Source organism: Elephas maximus, chromosome 12 (genome assembly GCF_024166365.1).
Source record: "Elephas maximus indicus isolate mEleMax1 chromosome 12, mEleMax1 primary haplotype, whole genome shotgun sequence".
Taxonomy (NCBI): Eukaryota; Metazoa; Chordata; class Mammalia; order Proboscidea; family Elephantidae; genus Elephas; species Elephas maximus.
The window spans coordinates 87,654,163-87,672,701 of record NC_064830.1 but is presented as its reverse complement, the minus strand read 5'-3'; the positions used below and the strand labels follow the sequence as shown (position 1 = coordinate 87,672,701).

At 40.7% G+C, this 18,539-nt stretch overlaps 1 protein-coding gene across 2 annotated transcripts in view; it reads left to right on the top strand.

Annotated features, from left to right (window-relative positions):
• Window positions 1-1,167: 1,167 nt before the first annotated feature.
• NSMCE1 (NSE1 homolog, SMC5-SMC6 complex component) overlaps window positions 1,168-18,539 on the top strand; it is a 43,521-nt gene continuing 26,149 nt past the window's right edge. The window contains exons 1-2 of one of the 2 annotated variants that reach the window (XM_049904648.1): window positions 1,168-1,242; window positions 15,202-15,348. In XM_049904648.1, the coding sequence (XP_049760605.1) occupies window positions 15,213-15,348 (136 nt within the window). In that variant the 5' untranslated portion in view covers window positions 1,168-1,242; window positions 15,202-15,212. The other variant, XM_049904649.1, reaches the window with a different exon arrangement.

Genomic DNA, 18,539 nt, shown 5'->3' with positions numbered 1-18,539 from the left:
AAGTTTGTGATGTTCAATCAAAATAGTACAGCTCATGTCTTTTGTTCTGACCCTTTAAAAGGTCTTCACAGCTTTGTTATTTTGGAAGTATTTGTTCTGTCTGTAAAATTAGGTGTTTTCTCTAGTCGAACCTACAAAAAATTTCCTTGCTTTATTTTAACAGAATAAGCATTTGTAGGGATCTGAATCTAGCCTCACTGAGATAGATACTTGCATTTACTACTGTTCTATAATAGTTACCTCTTTCTCTTGCTAGGAGTTCTGGTGGTGCAGTGGTTAAGAGCTATGGCTGCTAACCAAAAGGCCAGCAGTTCAGGTTCACCAATGGCTCCTTGGAAGCCCTATGGGGCAGTTCTGCTTTGTCCTAAAGGGTTGCTATGAGTCAGACTCGACAAAAGCAATGGATTTTCCCCCAGCTACACTGCATCCTCAGCCCTCAGACTAGGGACTGGCGTACAAACTTTTGTAAAATAAGTGCCCTGGAAATTCAAAGCAATTCATTCACTTCCATTAACCACCTCATTTACTCCTCACAACATTCCCTAGGTAAGATATTAAAAAAAAAAAAAAGATATTAGAGAATATTTAATCAGCACTTGATATTCATTATCTTTTTTAAACGTCATGAAACTATGTCCTAGGAACGGTTACTATCTCCATCTAATGGAAGAAAAAACAGTCTCAGAGAGGTTCAGTGACTTGCCCAAAATCCTACAACTAATAAGTGACAGAGCCAGTTCAGGTTACATGACGACGGAGCCCTCATTCCTTTCCACGAGGCCACACTGTCAGTTCTACAGATGGGGAAACTGAGGCCCAGGTCAGGGTACTAGCTATGCTCGCAGAACCCTGGCCATCGAGGGGGAGCACAGACTGCACTCCCGCTCTTCCTTTCCTTCGGTCGAGCGGGGCCCCTGCGGTGCGGGAGGCAGAGGACGACAAATGCGAAATCCTTTCCCATAAAAGACACCAACAGAAGTGCGGGAAGTCGCGCAAGGCTCCGACCTCGGCGCGCGCATCACTGAGGCCCAGTGGTGACCTAACGGACAGAGCCCGAAGTACCATGACAACGGGGCGGGCGGGAGCACAGGAAGTGCGTCACCCAAAAGGAGGGAAGAATCGGCTGGCGGAGACCAATGGGAGCGCAGCGTTCGCGTTCGCCCCGCCTTGAAGGAGGTCCCGAGTCGACCTGTCGGCCATCTCCGCCTTCACAGTCTACGCTGGGCTCGAGTGTCGTATTTGGTAATCCGGGAAGGGGGACTGGAGGCTGGCGCGAAAGGAAGAGGGATGTCTGGAAAGGCGAGGGGATATGTGAGGTGGGGTTCGGCGAGACAGGAAGTGGGGGTCAGGCTCTGCGTCGACCATGTGCGGTGATGGAGTGTGGCGCTCTGGAGGAGGGCTTGGGGCTTCTTATTTACTGATGGGGAAACTGAGGTCCCGAGAGGGGGAGCAGAGGCAAGTAGACGGGGGTCTAGCCTCATTAGCACACACACATACACCTACAAATTTTTGCATCGTCATATCCGGTGAAGAAAATATTGTTAATCGTAATATTAAGTGAAAAAAACAAAATTACAAACTTTTAACCGCGATTACATCCTTCGCTGACCACCCTCTCGGGTAATCTCGCGGTCCTCTGTGCACCCCTCAATTTTGTGTACAGTACTCCTTACTTAGTACAAGTCCACAGTCCCTTATTTTAAATCCCCGAGGTAAGACGTGTTCAGAATACAGGATTTCTCGGATTTTAGAAAGGTAATATTGTTGTGTTGTTGAATATGGTGAGTATATTGTGTTATGCCATACCCTCAGCGGGGTCTGGGGCAGCGTCCTGAAATCAAATACATTAATATTTCCATATTAAAATATGTGCATATTTACACTACCGGGGTAAATAACAATCATAAATAGCCTCAACGAAAGTCAGCTCAGATTTAAAACCTTTTTTTTTTTTAATTTTGGCTTTCAGATCTTTTGAAATTTAGGAATTGCAGATGAGGGACGTGGATCATAATTTTATTGTCCCACTCGTTTTTCTTGCTTGCCTGGACTGGGATTGCCTTGAGAACAGGAACTGTGGTTTTGTATCCCCACTGTCACTAACTCCTTGTGTCACTTTGTGTCCCTCTCAGCCTCAGTTTCCTCATCCTTTTCACATAAGGTCCTTGTAAGGATTAAATGAGACTATTCATGAAGCATTAGCTCTCTTGTCGAGCACATACCACAAATGTTTGTGACTCAGATGTGCTTATTCTACAAACATTTCTATTTTAAAATGATCTGATGTTTTTTGGTGAACAGAGGTTCTTAATTTTAATGAAGTTGAATTTATCAGTCTATTCCTTTACAGTTTGTGCTTCTTCTGTATCTTTCAAAGAAATTCACCCTACCCTTGGGTAAAAAACCCTCACAACTAGACCAATAAGCAACATCATGATAAATGGAGTAAATAATTGAAGTTGTCAAAGATTTCGTTTTACTTGGATCCACAATCAACGCCCATGGAAGCAACAGTAGAGAAATCAGATGACGTGTCACATTGGGCAAATCTGCTGCAAAAGACCTCTATATAGTGTTAAACTGCAAAGATGTCACCTTCAAGACTAAGGTGTACTTGACCCAAGCCATGGTATTTTCACTTGCCTCATATGCATGCAAAAGCTGGACAATGAATAAGGAAGACCGAAGAAGAATCGATGCATTTGAATTGTGGTATTTGGCGAAGAATATTGAATATACTGCCAGAAGAATGAACAAATCTGTCTTAGAAGAAGTATATCCAGAATGCTCCTTAGAAGTGAGGATGAAGAGTCTTCGTCACACATACTTTGGACATGTTATCAGGAGGTACCAGTCCCTGGAGAAGGATATCATGCTTGGTTAAGTAGGGAGTCAGTGAAAAAGAGGAAGACCCTCAACGAGATGGATTGACACAGTGGCTCCAATAACGGGCTCAAACATAGCAACAATTGCCAGGATGGTGAGGAACCAGGCAGTGTTTTGTTTTGTTGTACATGGGGTAGCTATAAGTTGGAACTGACTCAAAGGCACCTAACAACAAACAACGCTTAGGTTGGTCATAAAGATATTCTCCTTTATTGTAATCCAAAAACTTTATACCTTTCTTAATTTTAGGACCTTAATCCTCCAAGAACTGATATTTTGAATAGTGTGAAGCAGGGGTCTAATTTCATTTTTTTCCCCTACATATGGATAATTAGTTATCCCAGCACCTTTTGTTGAGAAGTTTGCTTTCATTTGGAGTTCCATTTCTTTAACATCAAGTATGGATATGTTTATATTTTTCTGTTTCTGAGTTCTCTATTCTGCTCCATTGGTCTTATTTGTCTATCCCTGTTTACCATCACCACACTTTATTTATTACTCTTGAAATAAATCTAACATCTAGTAGGACAAGTCCTCCTGCCTTTTCTCTCCAGGAGTTTCTTGGCTCTCTTTGCCTTTACATTTCCATCTTGTCAAATCGCATGTTGTTGTTAGGTGCCATCGAGCTGGTTCTGACTCATTGTGACCCTGTGTACCACAGAATAAAACACTGTCTGGTCCTGCACCATCCTCACAATTGTTGTTATGCTTGAGCCCGTTGTTGCAGCCACTGTGTCAGTCCATCTCGTTGATGGCCTTCCTCGTTTCTGCTGACCTTCTATTTTACCAAGCATGATGTCCTTCTCCAGGGACTAGTCCCTCCTGACACCATGTCCAAAATATGTAAGATGTAGTCTCGCCATCCTTCCTTCTAAGAAGCATTCTGGTTGTAATTCTTCCAAGACAGATTTGTTCGTTCTTTTTGGCAGTCCATCGTGTATTATGTATTCTTCGCCAACACCACAATTCAAAGGCGTCAATTGCTCCTCGGTCTTCCTTATTCATTGTCCAGCTTTCGCATGTATATGATGCAATTGAAGACACCATGGCTTGGGTCAGGTGCACCTTAATCTTCAAGGTGACATCTTTGCTTTTCAACACTTTGAAGAGGTCTTTTGCAGCAGATTTGCTCAATGCAGTGCGTCTTGATTTCTTGACTACTGCTTCTGTGGGTGTCGATTATGGATCCAAGTAAAATGAAATTCTTGACAATTTCAATCTTTTCTCCATTTACCGTAAAGTTGCTTATTGCTCCAGTTGTGAGGATTTTTGTTTTCTTTATGTTGAGTTGTAATCCGTACCGAAGGCTGTGGTCTTTGATCTTCATCAGTAAGTGCTTCAAGTCCTCTTCACTTTCAGCAAGCAAGGTTGTGTCATCTGCATAACGCAGGTTGTTGATGAATCTTTCTCCAATCCCGATGCCCCGTTCTTCTTCATCTAGTCCAGCTTCTCGGATTATTTGCTTGGTATACGGTTGGAGTAGGTATGTTGAAAGAATACAACCCTGAGGCACACCTTTCCTGACTTTAAACCACTCAGTATGCCCTCGTTCTGTCCGAACAACCGCCTCTTGATCTATGTACAGGCTCCTCATGAGCACAATTAAGTGTTCTGGAATTCCCGTTCTTTGCAGTGTTACCCATAATTTGTTATGATTCACACAGTCGAATGCCTTTGCATAATCAATAAAACACAGGTAAACATCCTTCTGGCATTCTCTGCTTTCAGCCAGGATCCATCTGACATCAGCAATGATATCCCTGGTTCCACATCCTCTTCTGAATCCGGCCTGAGTTTCTGGCAGTTCCTGTGGATGTACTGCTGCAGCCACTTTTGAATGATCTTCAGCAAAATTTTGCTTGTGTGTGATATTAATGATATTGTTGGATAATTTCCACATTTGGTTGGGTCATCTTTCTTGGGAATAGCCATAAATAGGGATCTCTTCCAATTGGTTGGCCAGGTAACTGTCTTCCAAATTTCTTGGCATAGACGAGTGAGCACTTACAGTGCTGCATCTGTTTGTTGAAACATCTCACTTGATATTCCATCAATTCCTGGAGCCTTGTTTTTCGCCAGTGCCTTCAGAGCAGATTGGACATCTTTCTTCAGTACCATCGGTTCCTGATCATATGCTACCTCTTGAAACGGTTGAAAGTCAACTAATTCTTTTTGTTGTAATGACTCTGTGTATTCCTTCCATCTTATTTTGATGCTTTCTGCATCATTTAATATTTTTTCCATAGAATTCTTCACCATTGCAACTTGGGGTTTGAGTTTTTTCTTCAGTTCTTTCTGCTTGAGAAATACTGAGTGTGTTCTTCCCTTTTGGTTTTCTGTCTCCAGCTCTTTGCACATGTCATTGTAATACTTTGTCTTCTTGAGCCACCCTTTGAAATCTTCTGTTCAGTTCTTTTACTTCGTCATTTCTTCCTTTTGCTTTAGCTGCTTGACGTTCTAGAGCAAGTTTCAGAGTCTCTTCTGATATCCATCTTGGTCTGTTCTTTCTTTCCTGTGTTTTCAATGACCTCTTGCTTTTTTTCATGTATAATGTCCTTGATATCATTCCACAACTTGTCTGGTCTTCGGTTATTAGTGTCCTGCGTGCCAAATCTATTCTTGAGATGGTCTCTAAATTCAGATGGGATATACTCAAGGTCATTCTTTGGCTCTCCTGGACTTGTTGTAATTTTCTTCAGTTTCGGTTTGAACTTGCATATGAGCAATTGATGATCTGTTCCACAGTCAGCCACTGGCCTTGTTCTGACTGATGATATTGAACTTTTCCATTGTCTCTTTCCACAGACATAGTTGATTTGATTCCTGTGTATTCCATCTGGTGAGGTCCATGTGTATAGTCACCGTTTATGTTGGTGAAAAAAGGTATTTGCAATGAAGAAGTCATTGGTCTTGCAAAATTCTATCATGTGATCACAGGCATTGTTTCTATCACCAAGGCTATAGTTTCCAACTACCAGTCCTTCTCCTTGGTTTCCAACTTTTGCATTCCAATCAAGTCCAGACACATAAAAAGCCTGTTGGAATTTTGATTGGAAATGCATTGACTCTTGGATCAATTAGGATTTTAAAGTGATTACTTTTAACGTTTCACCATTAAGTATTATGTTCACTGTAGGCCTTTTGTAAACATCAGTTAGTAGATAATGGAAATTCCTTCTATTCCAACTTTACAAAGGATAAATGTTTGCATGAATAAACGGTGAATTTTGTTAAATGTATTTCTGCATCATACTATTTGTTAATATGGTGACTCACATTGATGAATTAAAAAAAATACTGTGTTTTCAGTGAATGTTTACACAGCAGTTTATGTTCCCATTCAACAATTTTTACACAAAGTGCTCAGTGACGTTGGTTACATTCTTCGCAGGGGGTGAACATTCTCATGGTTTCTATTCTGGTTGTTCTGTTGCTATTAATGTAGTTTCCCCACCTCCTTACACTCTCATATTTGTTTAAAAGTGGTTGTTAACTGCTTGGTCTCGTAGATTTTTCACATGAATCAATTTTTGAATGTTAAACCAATCCTGGCATCGTTGGGATAAATCCAACTTGGTCATGGTATGTCATTATTTTTATATTGCTGGGTTTGGTTTGTTCTCATTTGGCTTAGGACTATTAAGGGTCACTATGAGTCGGAATCATCTGACAGCAATGGGTTTGGGTTTTTTTTTTACAACTGTATTCATGGAAAATAATCCATTGCCATCAAGTCGATTCCAACTCATAGCAACACTGTGGGGCAGAGTAGAATTGCAGAAAGGCTGTAGTCTTTACTGAAGCAGACTTCCACATCTTTCTTCCCTGGAGTGGCTAGTTGGTTCGAACTGCCAACCTTTCTGTTAGCAGCTGAGCTAACCACGGTGCCACCAGGACTCCATTCATGAAAGATACCCTGTAGTTTTCCTTTCTCTTAAAATGTTTGTCAGCTTTTAGTGCCCAAGTTATTCCAGCTTTATCAGATGAGTTGGGAAGGGTTTGCTTTTTTCTGGCCCCTGGAATAGTTTGTGTAACATTTGAAAGTATTTGTTTCTAGAATGTTTGGTGGGACTTCCTGATAAAATCATCTGGACCCGAAGTTTTCTTTGTGGGAAGGCAGATTTCCCACCAAATTTCTTCAGTGGTTATAGAACTGGTTAAGTTTATGAACAATTCTTTAGTCAGTTTTGGTTAGGTTGCTTGTTTTCTATGAATTTATACATATTTACACTTTCAGACTAATTGTTATAAAGTTCAGAATATTGTTTTAAAAATGTTTGCACCATCTACAGTTAGTCTCCCTGTTTCTTTATAAATTTTGTTTGTAAATTTTTCTCTCTGTGAAAATCTTTTCAGAAGAGGTTTATCATTGTTATTGTTTTCAAAGAACAGTTTAGGTTTTGTTGATCTCCTCAGGTGTATGTTTATTTTCTGTTTCATTAACTTCTGCTCTTTACTGTTTCAGTCCCTTAACTTTCTTTGGGCTTAATTTGCTTTTCTTTTCTTTTTTTTTTTTTAATAACTTCTTAAGAATGGATGCCTGACTTCACTAAAGAAGACATTCAGGCCACTAACACATACATGAGGAAAGGCTCACGGTCGTTAGCCATTACAGAAATGCAGATCAAAACTACAATGAGATTCCGCCTTACTTCAACAAGGCTGGCATTAATCCAAAAAGCACATAGTCATAAACGTTGGAGGTGTTGTGGAGAGACTGGAACACTTATACACTGCTGGTGGGAATATAAAATGGTACAGCCACTTTGAAAATCGATTTGGCTCTTCCTTAAAAAACTAGAAATAGAACTACCATACGATCCAGGAATCCCACTCCTTGGAATGTATCCTAGAAAAATAAGAGCCTTTACACGAACAGATATATGCACACCCATGTTCATTGCAGCACTGTTTACAATAGCAAAAAGTTGGAAGCAACCAAGGTGCCCATCAACGGATGAATGAATATATAAATTACGGTATATTCACACAATGGAATACTATGCATTGATAAAGAACAATGATGAATCCATGAAACATTTCATAACATGGAGAAATCTGGAAGACATTATGCTGAGTGAAATTAGATGCAAAAGGACAAATATTGTATAAGACCATTATTATAAGAACTGGAGAAACAGTTTAAACAGAGAAGAAAATATTCTTTGATGGTTATGGGAGGGAGGAGGGAGGGAGGGAGGAGGGAGGGAGGGAGGGAAGAGGAGTCTTTACTAATTAGATTGTAGATAAGTTTTATTTTAGGTGAAGGGAAAGACAGTACACAATACAGGAGAGGTCAACACAACTGGACTAAACCAAAAGCAAAGAATTTTCCTGAATAAACTGAACTCTTCAAAGGCCGGTGTAGCAGGGGTGGGGGTTTGAGGTCCATGGTTTCAGGGGACATCTAAGTCAATTGGCATAATAAAAGAAAACATTCTGCATCCCACGTTGGAGAGTGGTGTCTGGGGTCTTAAACACTAGCAAGCGGCCATGTAAGATGCATCAATTGGTCTCAACCCACCTGGACCGAGGAAGAATGAAGAACACCAAAGACAAGGTAATTATGAGCCTTAGAGACAGAAAGGACCACATAAACCAGAGACTATATCAGCCTGAGACCAAAAGAACTAGGTGGTGCCCGGCCGCAACTGATGACTGCCCTCATAGGAAACTCAACAGAGAAACCCTGACAGAGCAGGAGAGCAGTGGGATGCAGACCCCAAATTCTCATAAAAAGGCCAGACTTAATGGTCAGACTGGGACTGGAGGGACCCTGGAGGGCATGGTCCCTAGACCTTCTGTTAGCCCAGGACAGGAACCATTCCCAAAGCCAACTCTTGAGACAGGGATTGGACTGGAATAAAAAAAAACTGGAATAGGGGATGGAAAATGATACTGGTGAAGAATGAGCCTCTTGGATCAAATAGACACATGAGACTATGTTGGCATCTCCTGTCTGGAGAGGGGATGAGAGGGCAGAGGGGGCCAGAAGCTACCCGAATGGACATGAGTAGAGAGAGTGGAGGGAAGAACTGTGCTGTCTTATTGGCGGGAGAGCAATTAGGAGTGTATGGCAAGGTGTATGTAAATTTCTGTATGAGAGACTGACCTGGTTTGTAAACTTTCACTTAAAGCACAAAAAAATTAATAATAAAAAAAAATTGATGCCTAGCTCTTGAATTTTCATACCCTCTCTTTTTTAAATACAGGCATTTAAGGCTATGCAGTTTTCCTCCCCTGCTTTGGTTGCCTCCCACCAGTATTTATATGTAGAATTTTTGTTATTGTTCAGTTGGAAATATTTTATAATTTCTGTTAAGAATTCCTGTTTGATCATGAATTATTTAGAAATCTGTTTCTTAAATTCCAAACAAGTGGGGTTTTTCTAGTTACCTTTTTGTTACTAATTTTTGACCTTATCCCATTGTAGTCAGAAAACATGGCTGTATTAGACTGGTCCTTTAAAATATGTAAGACTTGCCTTCTGGCCCAGATTGTGGCAATTTTCATAAATGTTCTAGGTGTGCTTGAAGATTCTGTATTCTGTAGGTATTGGGGGCAGTGTTTTATTTATTTTAATTTTTATTGTTCTTTAAGTGAAAGTTTACAAATCAAGCCAGTCTCTCAAATACAAAAATTTATATACACCTTGCTATATACCCCTGGTTGCTCTCCCCCTAATGAGACAGCACACTGCTTCTCTCCACCCTGGGGTGCAGTGTTTTGCACAAGTCCATTAAATTAAGCTTTTTGCTTGTGTTTTACAAATCTTCTCTTGACTTTACGGATTTTTGTATTTTACAAATCTCAAATTTTACTAATTTTTTTTTTTGTTTGTTTTATCAGTTATTGCGAGTGATATGTTAAAATCTCCACATGATTGTAGATTTGTATGGTTATCTTTGTAGCAGGGAACTGCCAGAAATTCAGTCTGGTTTCAGAAGAGGACGTGGAACCAGGGATATCATTGCTGATGTCAGATGGATCCTGGCTGAAAGCAGAGAATACCAGAAGGATGTTTACCTGTGTTTTATTGGCTATGCAAAGGCATTCAACTGTGTGGATCATAACAAATTATGGATAACATTGCGAAGAATGGGAATTCCAGAACACTTAATTGTGCTCATGAGGAAGCTCTACATAGATCAAGAGGTGGTTGTTCAGACAGAACGAGGGCATACTGAGTGGTTTAAAGTCAGGAAAGGTGTGCCTCAGGTTTGTATTCTTTCACCATACCTATTCAATCTGTATGCTGAGCAAATAATCCGAGAAGCTGGACTATATGAAGAAGAACGGGGCATCAGGATTGGAGGAAGAGTCATTAACAACCTGCGTTATGCAGATGACACAACCTTGCTTGCTGAAAGTGAAGAGGACTTGAAGCACTTACTAATGAAGATCAAAGACCGCAGCCTTCAGTATGGACTGCACCTCAACATAATGAAAACAAAAATCCTCACAATTGGACGAATGAGCAACATCGTGATAAACAGAGAAAAGATTGAAGTTGTCAAAGATTTCATTTTACTTGGATCCACAATCAACAGCCGTGGAAGCAGCAGTCAAGAAATCAAAAGATGCATTGCATTAGGTAAATCTGCTGCAAAGGACCTCTTCAAAGTGTTGAAGAGCAAAGATGTCACCCTGAAGACTAAGGTGCGCCTGACCCAAGCCATGATATTTTCAATCGCATCATATACATGTGAAAGCTGGACAATGAATAAGGAAGACAGAAGAAGAGTTGACGCCTTTGAATTGTGGTGTTGGCGAAGAATATTGAATATACCATGGACTGCCAAAAGAACAAACAAACGTGTCTTAGAAGTACAGCCAGAATGCTCCTTAGAGACAAGGATGGGGAGCCTGCGTCTTACATACTTTGGACATGTTGTCAGGAGGGATCAGTCCCTGGAGAAGGACATCATGCTTGGCAGAGTACAGGGTCAGTGGAAAAGAGGAAGACCCTCAACGAGGTGGATTGACACAGTGGCTGCAACAGTGAGTTCAAGCATAACAGCGATTGTAAGGATGGCGCAGGACCAGGCAGGTTTTCGTTCTGTTTTGTGGGTCGGTATGAGTCGGAACCGACTCGACGGCACCTAACAACAACAACAACATCTTTGTAGTTATGGCAGTTGTTGCCTGAAATATTTTGAAGCTCTTTTATTAGGTGCCTGAGCATTTTAAAGAACCTCTGGTGGTGTAGTGGTTAAGAGCTCCTTACTGCTGCTAACCAAAAGGCCAGCAGTTGGAGTCCACCAGGTGCTCCTTGGAAACAATGTAGGGGAGTTCTACTCTGGTTTTTTTTGGTTGAACATTTTAAATGGTCAAATCTTGGAAACTGAACCTTTTATCATTTTGTAGTGTCTTTATCTCTGTTAACCCTTTTTGCTTTGTATTAATATAGCCATACCAGGTCTCTTTTGGTTAGTTGTTTGCAGAATGTATCTTTTTGTACCTGTTTACTTTTAATCATTTGGTGTTCTTACATTTTAGATTAGCTTTCTTATAATCATTTAGCTAGATTTTATTCACTGTTCAGTTTGATAAGTTCTTTATCCAGTCTAACAGTCCTTGTCTTTAAACTGGCACAGTTAGTCCATTTTTATTTATTATTATTACCAATCTAATTGGATTTATTTCTACTTTTTTTTTTATATCTGTCTTGCCTATACTCTGTTTGGTTCCCCGCCTCCCACCCTTTGTTCTGTTCTTTAGGGTTCAGTAATTTTTTCTCATTAAATATTATCCTTTACTAATTCAGAAATTTCTATTTCTCTTTTTTAGTGGTTACTCTAGAAATTGTACAATGTATCCTTAAAAGTGTAAGATTTATTAATATCCTGATTGCTCTCTCAGCCATCACAAGGACCTTAGAACACATATTCCAGATGTCACCTGACTCCTGACTTAAGTGCTATTATTGTTGTGTGTTTATTTTTTTTATACCCACAAGACACTTTTTTTTTTTTACTGTGTTATACAGTTGGTCATTAAAATATGCTGGGATTTAACTTTCTTGCTGTCTAAAATAAATGCTTTGGAATTTCCTTTAGGGAGGGGGTCTGCTAGTCACTTATTCTCTCAGTTTTCCTTTGTTTGGAAACAGCTTATTTCACTCTCAGTCTTCCTTGAATATATAGCATTTTCAGTTGAGAGACACGTCCTCCCAACATACTGAAGATACTATTGTACTCAAACTGGCTTTCATTTTTGTCGTGAAGTCAGCACTCAGTCTAATTGTTGCTTTTTTGAAAGTAATCTGACTTTTCTCTCTGGTTGTTTCTAACCTTGCATATTCTGCAATTTTATTATGATGTGCCAGGTGGATAATTATTTAATTTACCCTGTTTGGGATTTGATGGATCTTTTGAATCTGGGAATTGATGTTTTTCTCGTTTGTTTTCATAAGTTCTCAGCCATTCTCTCTACCTTCTTCTAGAATTTTAATAAGACTTTTTTTTTTTTTTTTTTTATGTCTTGTCCTCCACGTCTCTTAACCTCTCATAGTTTCTGGGCTATATTCTGGCTAATTTTTTCTGTCTTTTGGTCTACTAATTTGCTATTAAGCTGTGTCCAATCAGCTTTTAATTTTCATTCAATGAAATTTTAAGCTGTTATTGCTTATGTTTTTCATTTCTGGTTCTTTTTTTTTTTTCTTTTCAAATCTGCTCCCTATTTACTCTTATTTTCATACACTCCCCTGCAAACAAATGCTGCTGATAAATTCCAGATCCTATATGTTACACTTCTAGCGAAAAAAAAAAAGGCAGAGGATAATTTCATTGTTCTAGATTTTTCTGTACTAAGCATTGGATAGCATTAGAAGTATCTGCATTTTCTTGCCTAACCTGGGGTAGGCACTTAGGGAAAAGATTTAAGAGTCTTTCTTGAACAGGAGTTCTTAATTTGGGGTCTAGCCTTCCGTGGATGACTTCACAGAAGTCTGCAGGTCACCCCTGACATTGCACACAGACAGTTGTGTCTCTGTGTGATTGTACATTTTGTTTTAGCTTTCAGTAGATTACAAAAGAGGGCCTGTGGTCCCCAAAAGATGAAGAATCACTGTAGTAGATGATAACCCTTTGCCAGTACAGAGCTCTCTGTTTCATTCTGATTGTGCGGACGTGCCCAGCAGCGCTTGATTTCTAAGAACCGCAGTTTCATTCAGAGTCAGTGGTTAGTGCTGAATCTCAATGTGCTTCAGTCGTCAGGATGAAGACTAACTCTGCAAAAGAGAAGTTATACTTTTCACCTTAGGACCTAAAATATAATAAAAGACACTTTAAAAATTGCTGCCTCACCTCCTAATAGAGTCACTATTTGCATTTTTCTGTTATCTTCTAAACCTCATCCGTATCTGGTTCAAACACTTTAAAATAGATATAATAATATCTACTTTTCATCGTTGTTTGTAAGAATTACATAAAATAAGGGTCAAAAGCTCAAAAGAGTGGCACTCAGTGCTCAAGCCTTGGTGGCCACGATTGTTTTCATTTGTCCTTACCACTGAGCCTCATTTATACCCTCATCCCCTTTTGCTGGATTGCTTTAATAGGCTGCGTACTGGACTGTGCCTCCCGTTTCTTTGTTTCTCTCGTTCATCTCCACAGTGCCAAAAAGGAGGTACCTTTCTAAAACACAGCCTGGCTGTATCACCTTCCTGCTTAAAGATCCTTTGTTTGGAGAGCTTTCATCTCCAAAGTTTCCAGGATAAAAGTCCAGCTTCCTTAGCTTGCCACATTCTATCCCTGTGTTCAAAACACCTGTTGGCAAATAAGGGATGTTCAGTCCAGAATGTGGGATGGCTGGATGAACGTCCCTTAGCCTAGTGATCAGAAATGAACTTGGCAGAACTCGATGACTGGCTGGATTTCAGGTCGAGGGAGAGGAGGATTAGAGGTTGATGCAGGTTTGTGGTTGGTAGGACTGCATGGACTGCACCATCCAAACCAGATTATTCACAAAGAGAAGGACTCAGGGGAGAAAAAAAGGTTGAGGATGGTGGGAGGAGAGGATGAGTCCAGTTTAGGATTTGTTGAGGGTGAGGTGCTGGTGAGATATTCTTGAGGATGTTTATCGGGCTGTGAAACTAAGCCTTTGATAGTGATATCTCATTTATGCTTCATCTTATGCCTTTGAGATAGTTATTACTATCATCATTTTGGAGATGAGAAGACTGAGGCTGAGTATGTTAGCTCAAAATGTTTCTGCACTGTTTGTGTAAGTTAACAGCAAATTTCCTGTCAGATCATGGTGTTCCCTGAAGGGAACAGTAAAACCTCAGGATTCCAGGCTCCACGGCAGTCAGAACCTTCAGCAGAGTGGCCTGTGATTCTGGGTTTTTAATAAGCAAGTTAAGTGATGCCTAAGATCAAGCAGGTCTGGTAAGCACTGGTCTCAGTGCCACCTGTCCACTTCCATACCCACGCTCTCAGCCCCCTCACTGTGCAGCCTCTCTTTTGATCAGGGCTTGTCTAATGCTTTTATCAGCTCTGATCTTTGTAGTTTGTGGAAAGATTCCATTTTATTACAGAACCGGGGATTTTAAAAATACTTTGCAGTCCTGCCATGACAGTCGTTTTTATTAGAGGCATGGGGAAGGAAATTAACATCTATTAAGTGTTTACTAGCAGTTCTCTAAGTGACAAGAAAACAGGCCCCAGCTAAATTTATCTAAGGCCATAGATCTGCTAAGTGGCTGAGCCAAGTTTCAGATCCAGAACTGTCTAATAGTAAAAATAGGTAACACTTGTTTAGTGCTTACAATCTTACCAGGTTTTTACATGTATTAACTCATTTAAACCTCGTAGTAATCCTATGGAGGACATTTCTACCATTATTTCTGTTTTACAGATGGAAAAACTGAAGCACATGGAGGTTTAAGCTGCTGCCCAGTTTCACACACCTCATAAACGATGGAGCCAGGTTGTGAACCCAGGCGTTCTGGCAGCAGAATCCACGCTCCCCACCACTGCCCGATACCAGCCTGCCTCACCCCGACTCATGTTCTTTTCACTTTTGTACTAGTTAGCATGAGGAACTTAATTTTTAAAACCATAACAAATTTATGTTCGTTAATGTAAATTAGCACAAGATGGATTGACACAGTGGCTGCAGCAATAGACTCAGACATAGCAACGATTGTGAGGATGGCGCAGGACTGGGCAGTGTTTCATTCTGTTGTTACATAGGGTCACTATGAGTGGGAACCGACTCAACGGCACCCAACAACAGCAAATTAGTACAAAACCTAGAGCATTGCTTCTGGTGCACCTGGTGATGACTCGATTTCTTTTACTTTTTTCTTAGTTCCTTCATCTATGCAGTGCGGTACAAGAAGAATGGGCGTCATGACGGACGTCCATCGGCGGTTCCTCCAGTTGCTGATGACGCACGGAGTGTTAGAGGAACAGGCCGTTAAACGCCTGCAGAAGCACTGCTATAAGGTTCATGACTGTACGTATCGTTACCCTGGGATTCTGTTGATCAGAGACTAGCAACACTGGTATAATATCATCTAACAGGTCACTTATTCCTGACGTTCAAGTCTTTTCACAATTTTATATCTGCTCATCTTCCTAATCTCATCTCCCACTTTTTTATTTTTAAAGTAAACCTGTCATTTAGCCCAGTGAATAAGAACTTGGACTCTGAGGCTGTATAGTTGTGGCTCATACCAAGGCTCCAGTACCTGCTTCAGCCTCAGTTTCTTCATCTCTAAAATGGGGCTAAGAAACTTACTTGACACGTAGGGTAATTCAGAGGATTAGGAGACGTATATACCTAACATCTGGCTCAGGGACAGTGCCTGGTTGGCTGTTGTTAGAGGGCAGCTTAGCACAGTGGTCAAGGGCCTATCCTTGGACGAGGCCAAAACCGGAGAGAGTGCTGTCCCTGCCCCATGCCAGCTATGGGCATTTGGAGTATCTTTGCAGGGTCGTGGGAGGAGTAAATAGGATAATCCATGTGAAGTACTTAGAGACAGGGCCAGGTGCATACTGAGCTGTCGATAACTGGAGCTGTCAAGAGAAGCAATAGGGTCAGTGTTGACGGATGAGCAGAATCAATATGGATGGATCTCAAAAGCATAGTGTTGAGTGAAAGAGAAAGTTGCTAAGTTATACTTATTGTATGATGCCGTTTTGTTAATGTTTTGTGATGTACAAAATGATCTTCATTGTTGCTGAACGTGTACAGATGTGTGTGAATGTGTAAAAGTGGACTGGAAGGGCACGCGACACATTCATGCAGGTGCCTGCCTTTGGGGAGAGGAGTGGGAATGGGTTGTCGGTAGAAATCAAAGCATTTCATCTCAATCATGTTTTGTCCTTTTATTAAAAAGGAAAGCACTTGAGGCACAGTACCATTATTAGCATATTCTAATGGTTGTCACTTCTGATTATTGGGAATACAGGTGTTTGTTTTTCATTGTGTTTTTTTTTTTCTCTCTATTTTTAATTTTCAAAAGACAGATGGAAAAAACAATAGAGGTGAGCTGAACTAAGAGGGGTGACAAGGGACATTTTTGGAGAGGGGTGTAAAGTACCCAGGGAAAGGGGGAGAAGAAAAAGTGCCACATTTAGAGACCTGCAACTTCTGCAGCATGATAGAGGCACACGCCAGATGGCAGAGAGCTGAGGGGTGAATGGGGTTAAGAAGGAGGAGACAGTGAGTCCAGAAACATTCTGTCAAGATGTGCAAAAGAAGGAAGAATGTTGGAGAAGGGGCTGATGTGAAGGGACTGGAGAATAGGGCCCCCTACAGTATCCTTCAGAGCACTGGTCCATTGAAGAAGTTGCCATGAGGAATTTGGGAGCTTCATGATACACATTAGCAAATTAAAGACTTGGAGGCGTCCTGTAGTAAGGAAACCTGTTTAACTGTGTTTAATTCTGTAACATACCTTCTAAACCCTAGACAAGAATATAAGATACGTAAGAACGTAAGATAAGACAAGAATAAGTTCTCTTGGAGTGTAGGTTTACACATCATGAAGAACCCTGCACACCACAGTAATGGTCTTTTTACTTAATCCCATGGACAGTGCAGCTCTCTTGAGAGATTTAAATTAGAAAAGTGACATAATTAGTGTTTTAGAATTGTCCCTCTGGTGAAAATGTATCTGCTATAATTGCCTGAACTGTGGTGGACAGAGATCTTTTGTGAGACTCCTTTATGGAAAGTGAATATTTTATGTGTCAAGTTAGTTTCTCTGGCTCTTTGAAACACACAACAGGACTTCAGGCCTACTCTTTAATATCCTCCTGAGGTAGGTAGAAGAATGCTTGCCTTAAGCCTTTATCTGCGTTACAGTTCTTTCTTTCTTCCTTTTATAGTCCTTCCCTTTTAGCTTCTCATGTAAGTCCTGAGCATGAATTTTGATGTTGATGGGGAAGTTTCAGAGCTCACTGCAAAGAGCCAGATGATGCCTTAGACTAAGAATGAAAGTATTTTTGCCTTTATTTGACCTTTAAAGTTGATATGATCTAATTTAGGAAAGTCCTGTAGAACATGTCTAGGAATTGATTTATTCTTTATACTTTTTGTGCCATTTCTGTGCCCCAAGATATGGTTATGGCCGGGGTATATGTGGTATAAGTGTAGTTTGTTTTCTTCCGCCTTTCATTAAAAAAACAAAAACAAAACACCTTGTTCCCCAGCATTATTGTTATTAGAGAGGTTTTAAAACAAAGGATGACGGAAAGAAATACTCTAAAATAAATTAGAAGACCCATTATTATATTTTACCCTTGGAAGAGATGCTCAGGAAAGTCCCCTTTTACCAACTGGAAAAATATTTAACTTCTAAGAGAATTATGAAACAAGCTATTCACCTTATTCTAATGGCAGTTGCCCAGGGCGTTTCTCCAGTTTTTCAAAGCACTTCCTCTTCTGGGCTTTTGTTTGGGCTCTCTTCTTAACCGTCATTCAAACCAAAACCAAACCCACTGCCGTCCAGTCAATTCCAACTCATAGCGACCCTATAAAAAATAGGACAGAGTAAAACTGCCCCATAGGGTTCCCAAGGCTGTAATCTTTATGGAAACAGACTGCCACATCTTTCTCCCATGGAGCCACGGGTGGGTTTGAACTGCTGACCTTTTAGTTAGCAGCTCAGCGCTTAAGCACTGTACCACCAGGGTTCCTCTAACTGTCATTCCAAAAACCAAACCAAATCCACTGCCATCAAGTTGATTCTGACTCACAGTGACCCTATAGGACAGAGTAGAATGCTGCCCTGTAGGGTTTCCAAGGAGCGGCTGGTGGATTCAAACTGCCAATCTTTTGGTTAGCAGCCGTAGCTCTTAACCACTGTGCCACCAGGGTGCCTTTACTGTCGTTAGGGAGAAACAAGCTCCACAATTCTGCTGGCTAGTGAGGAGTTGCAGTTTTGTTCTGAAATCCTGGTGCAAAGGCTTGGGTCTAGCTTTCTGAAGGGCATCGGGAACCTGTGTTCTTAGAGCACCTTAGATTTTGAGCCAGGACTTGAGTACAAACATACGTCATTCACCCAAGAAACTTTCCTGAGACACTCATGTGGGCCAGGCCTCTATTCTAGTGACAAATGATACAGAGCTAAAAATCCTACTTCGCCTTGGGCCTCACGTGGCATATACACAGTGAATCAGTTGATTTCCATATAAGCA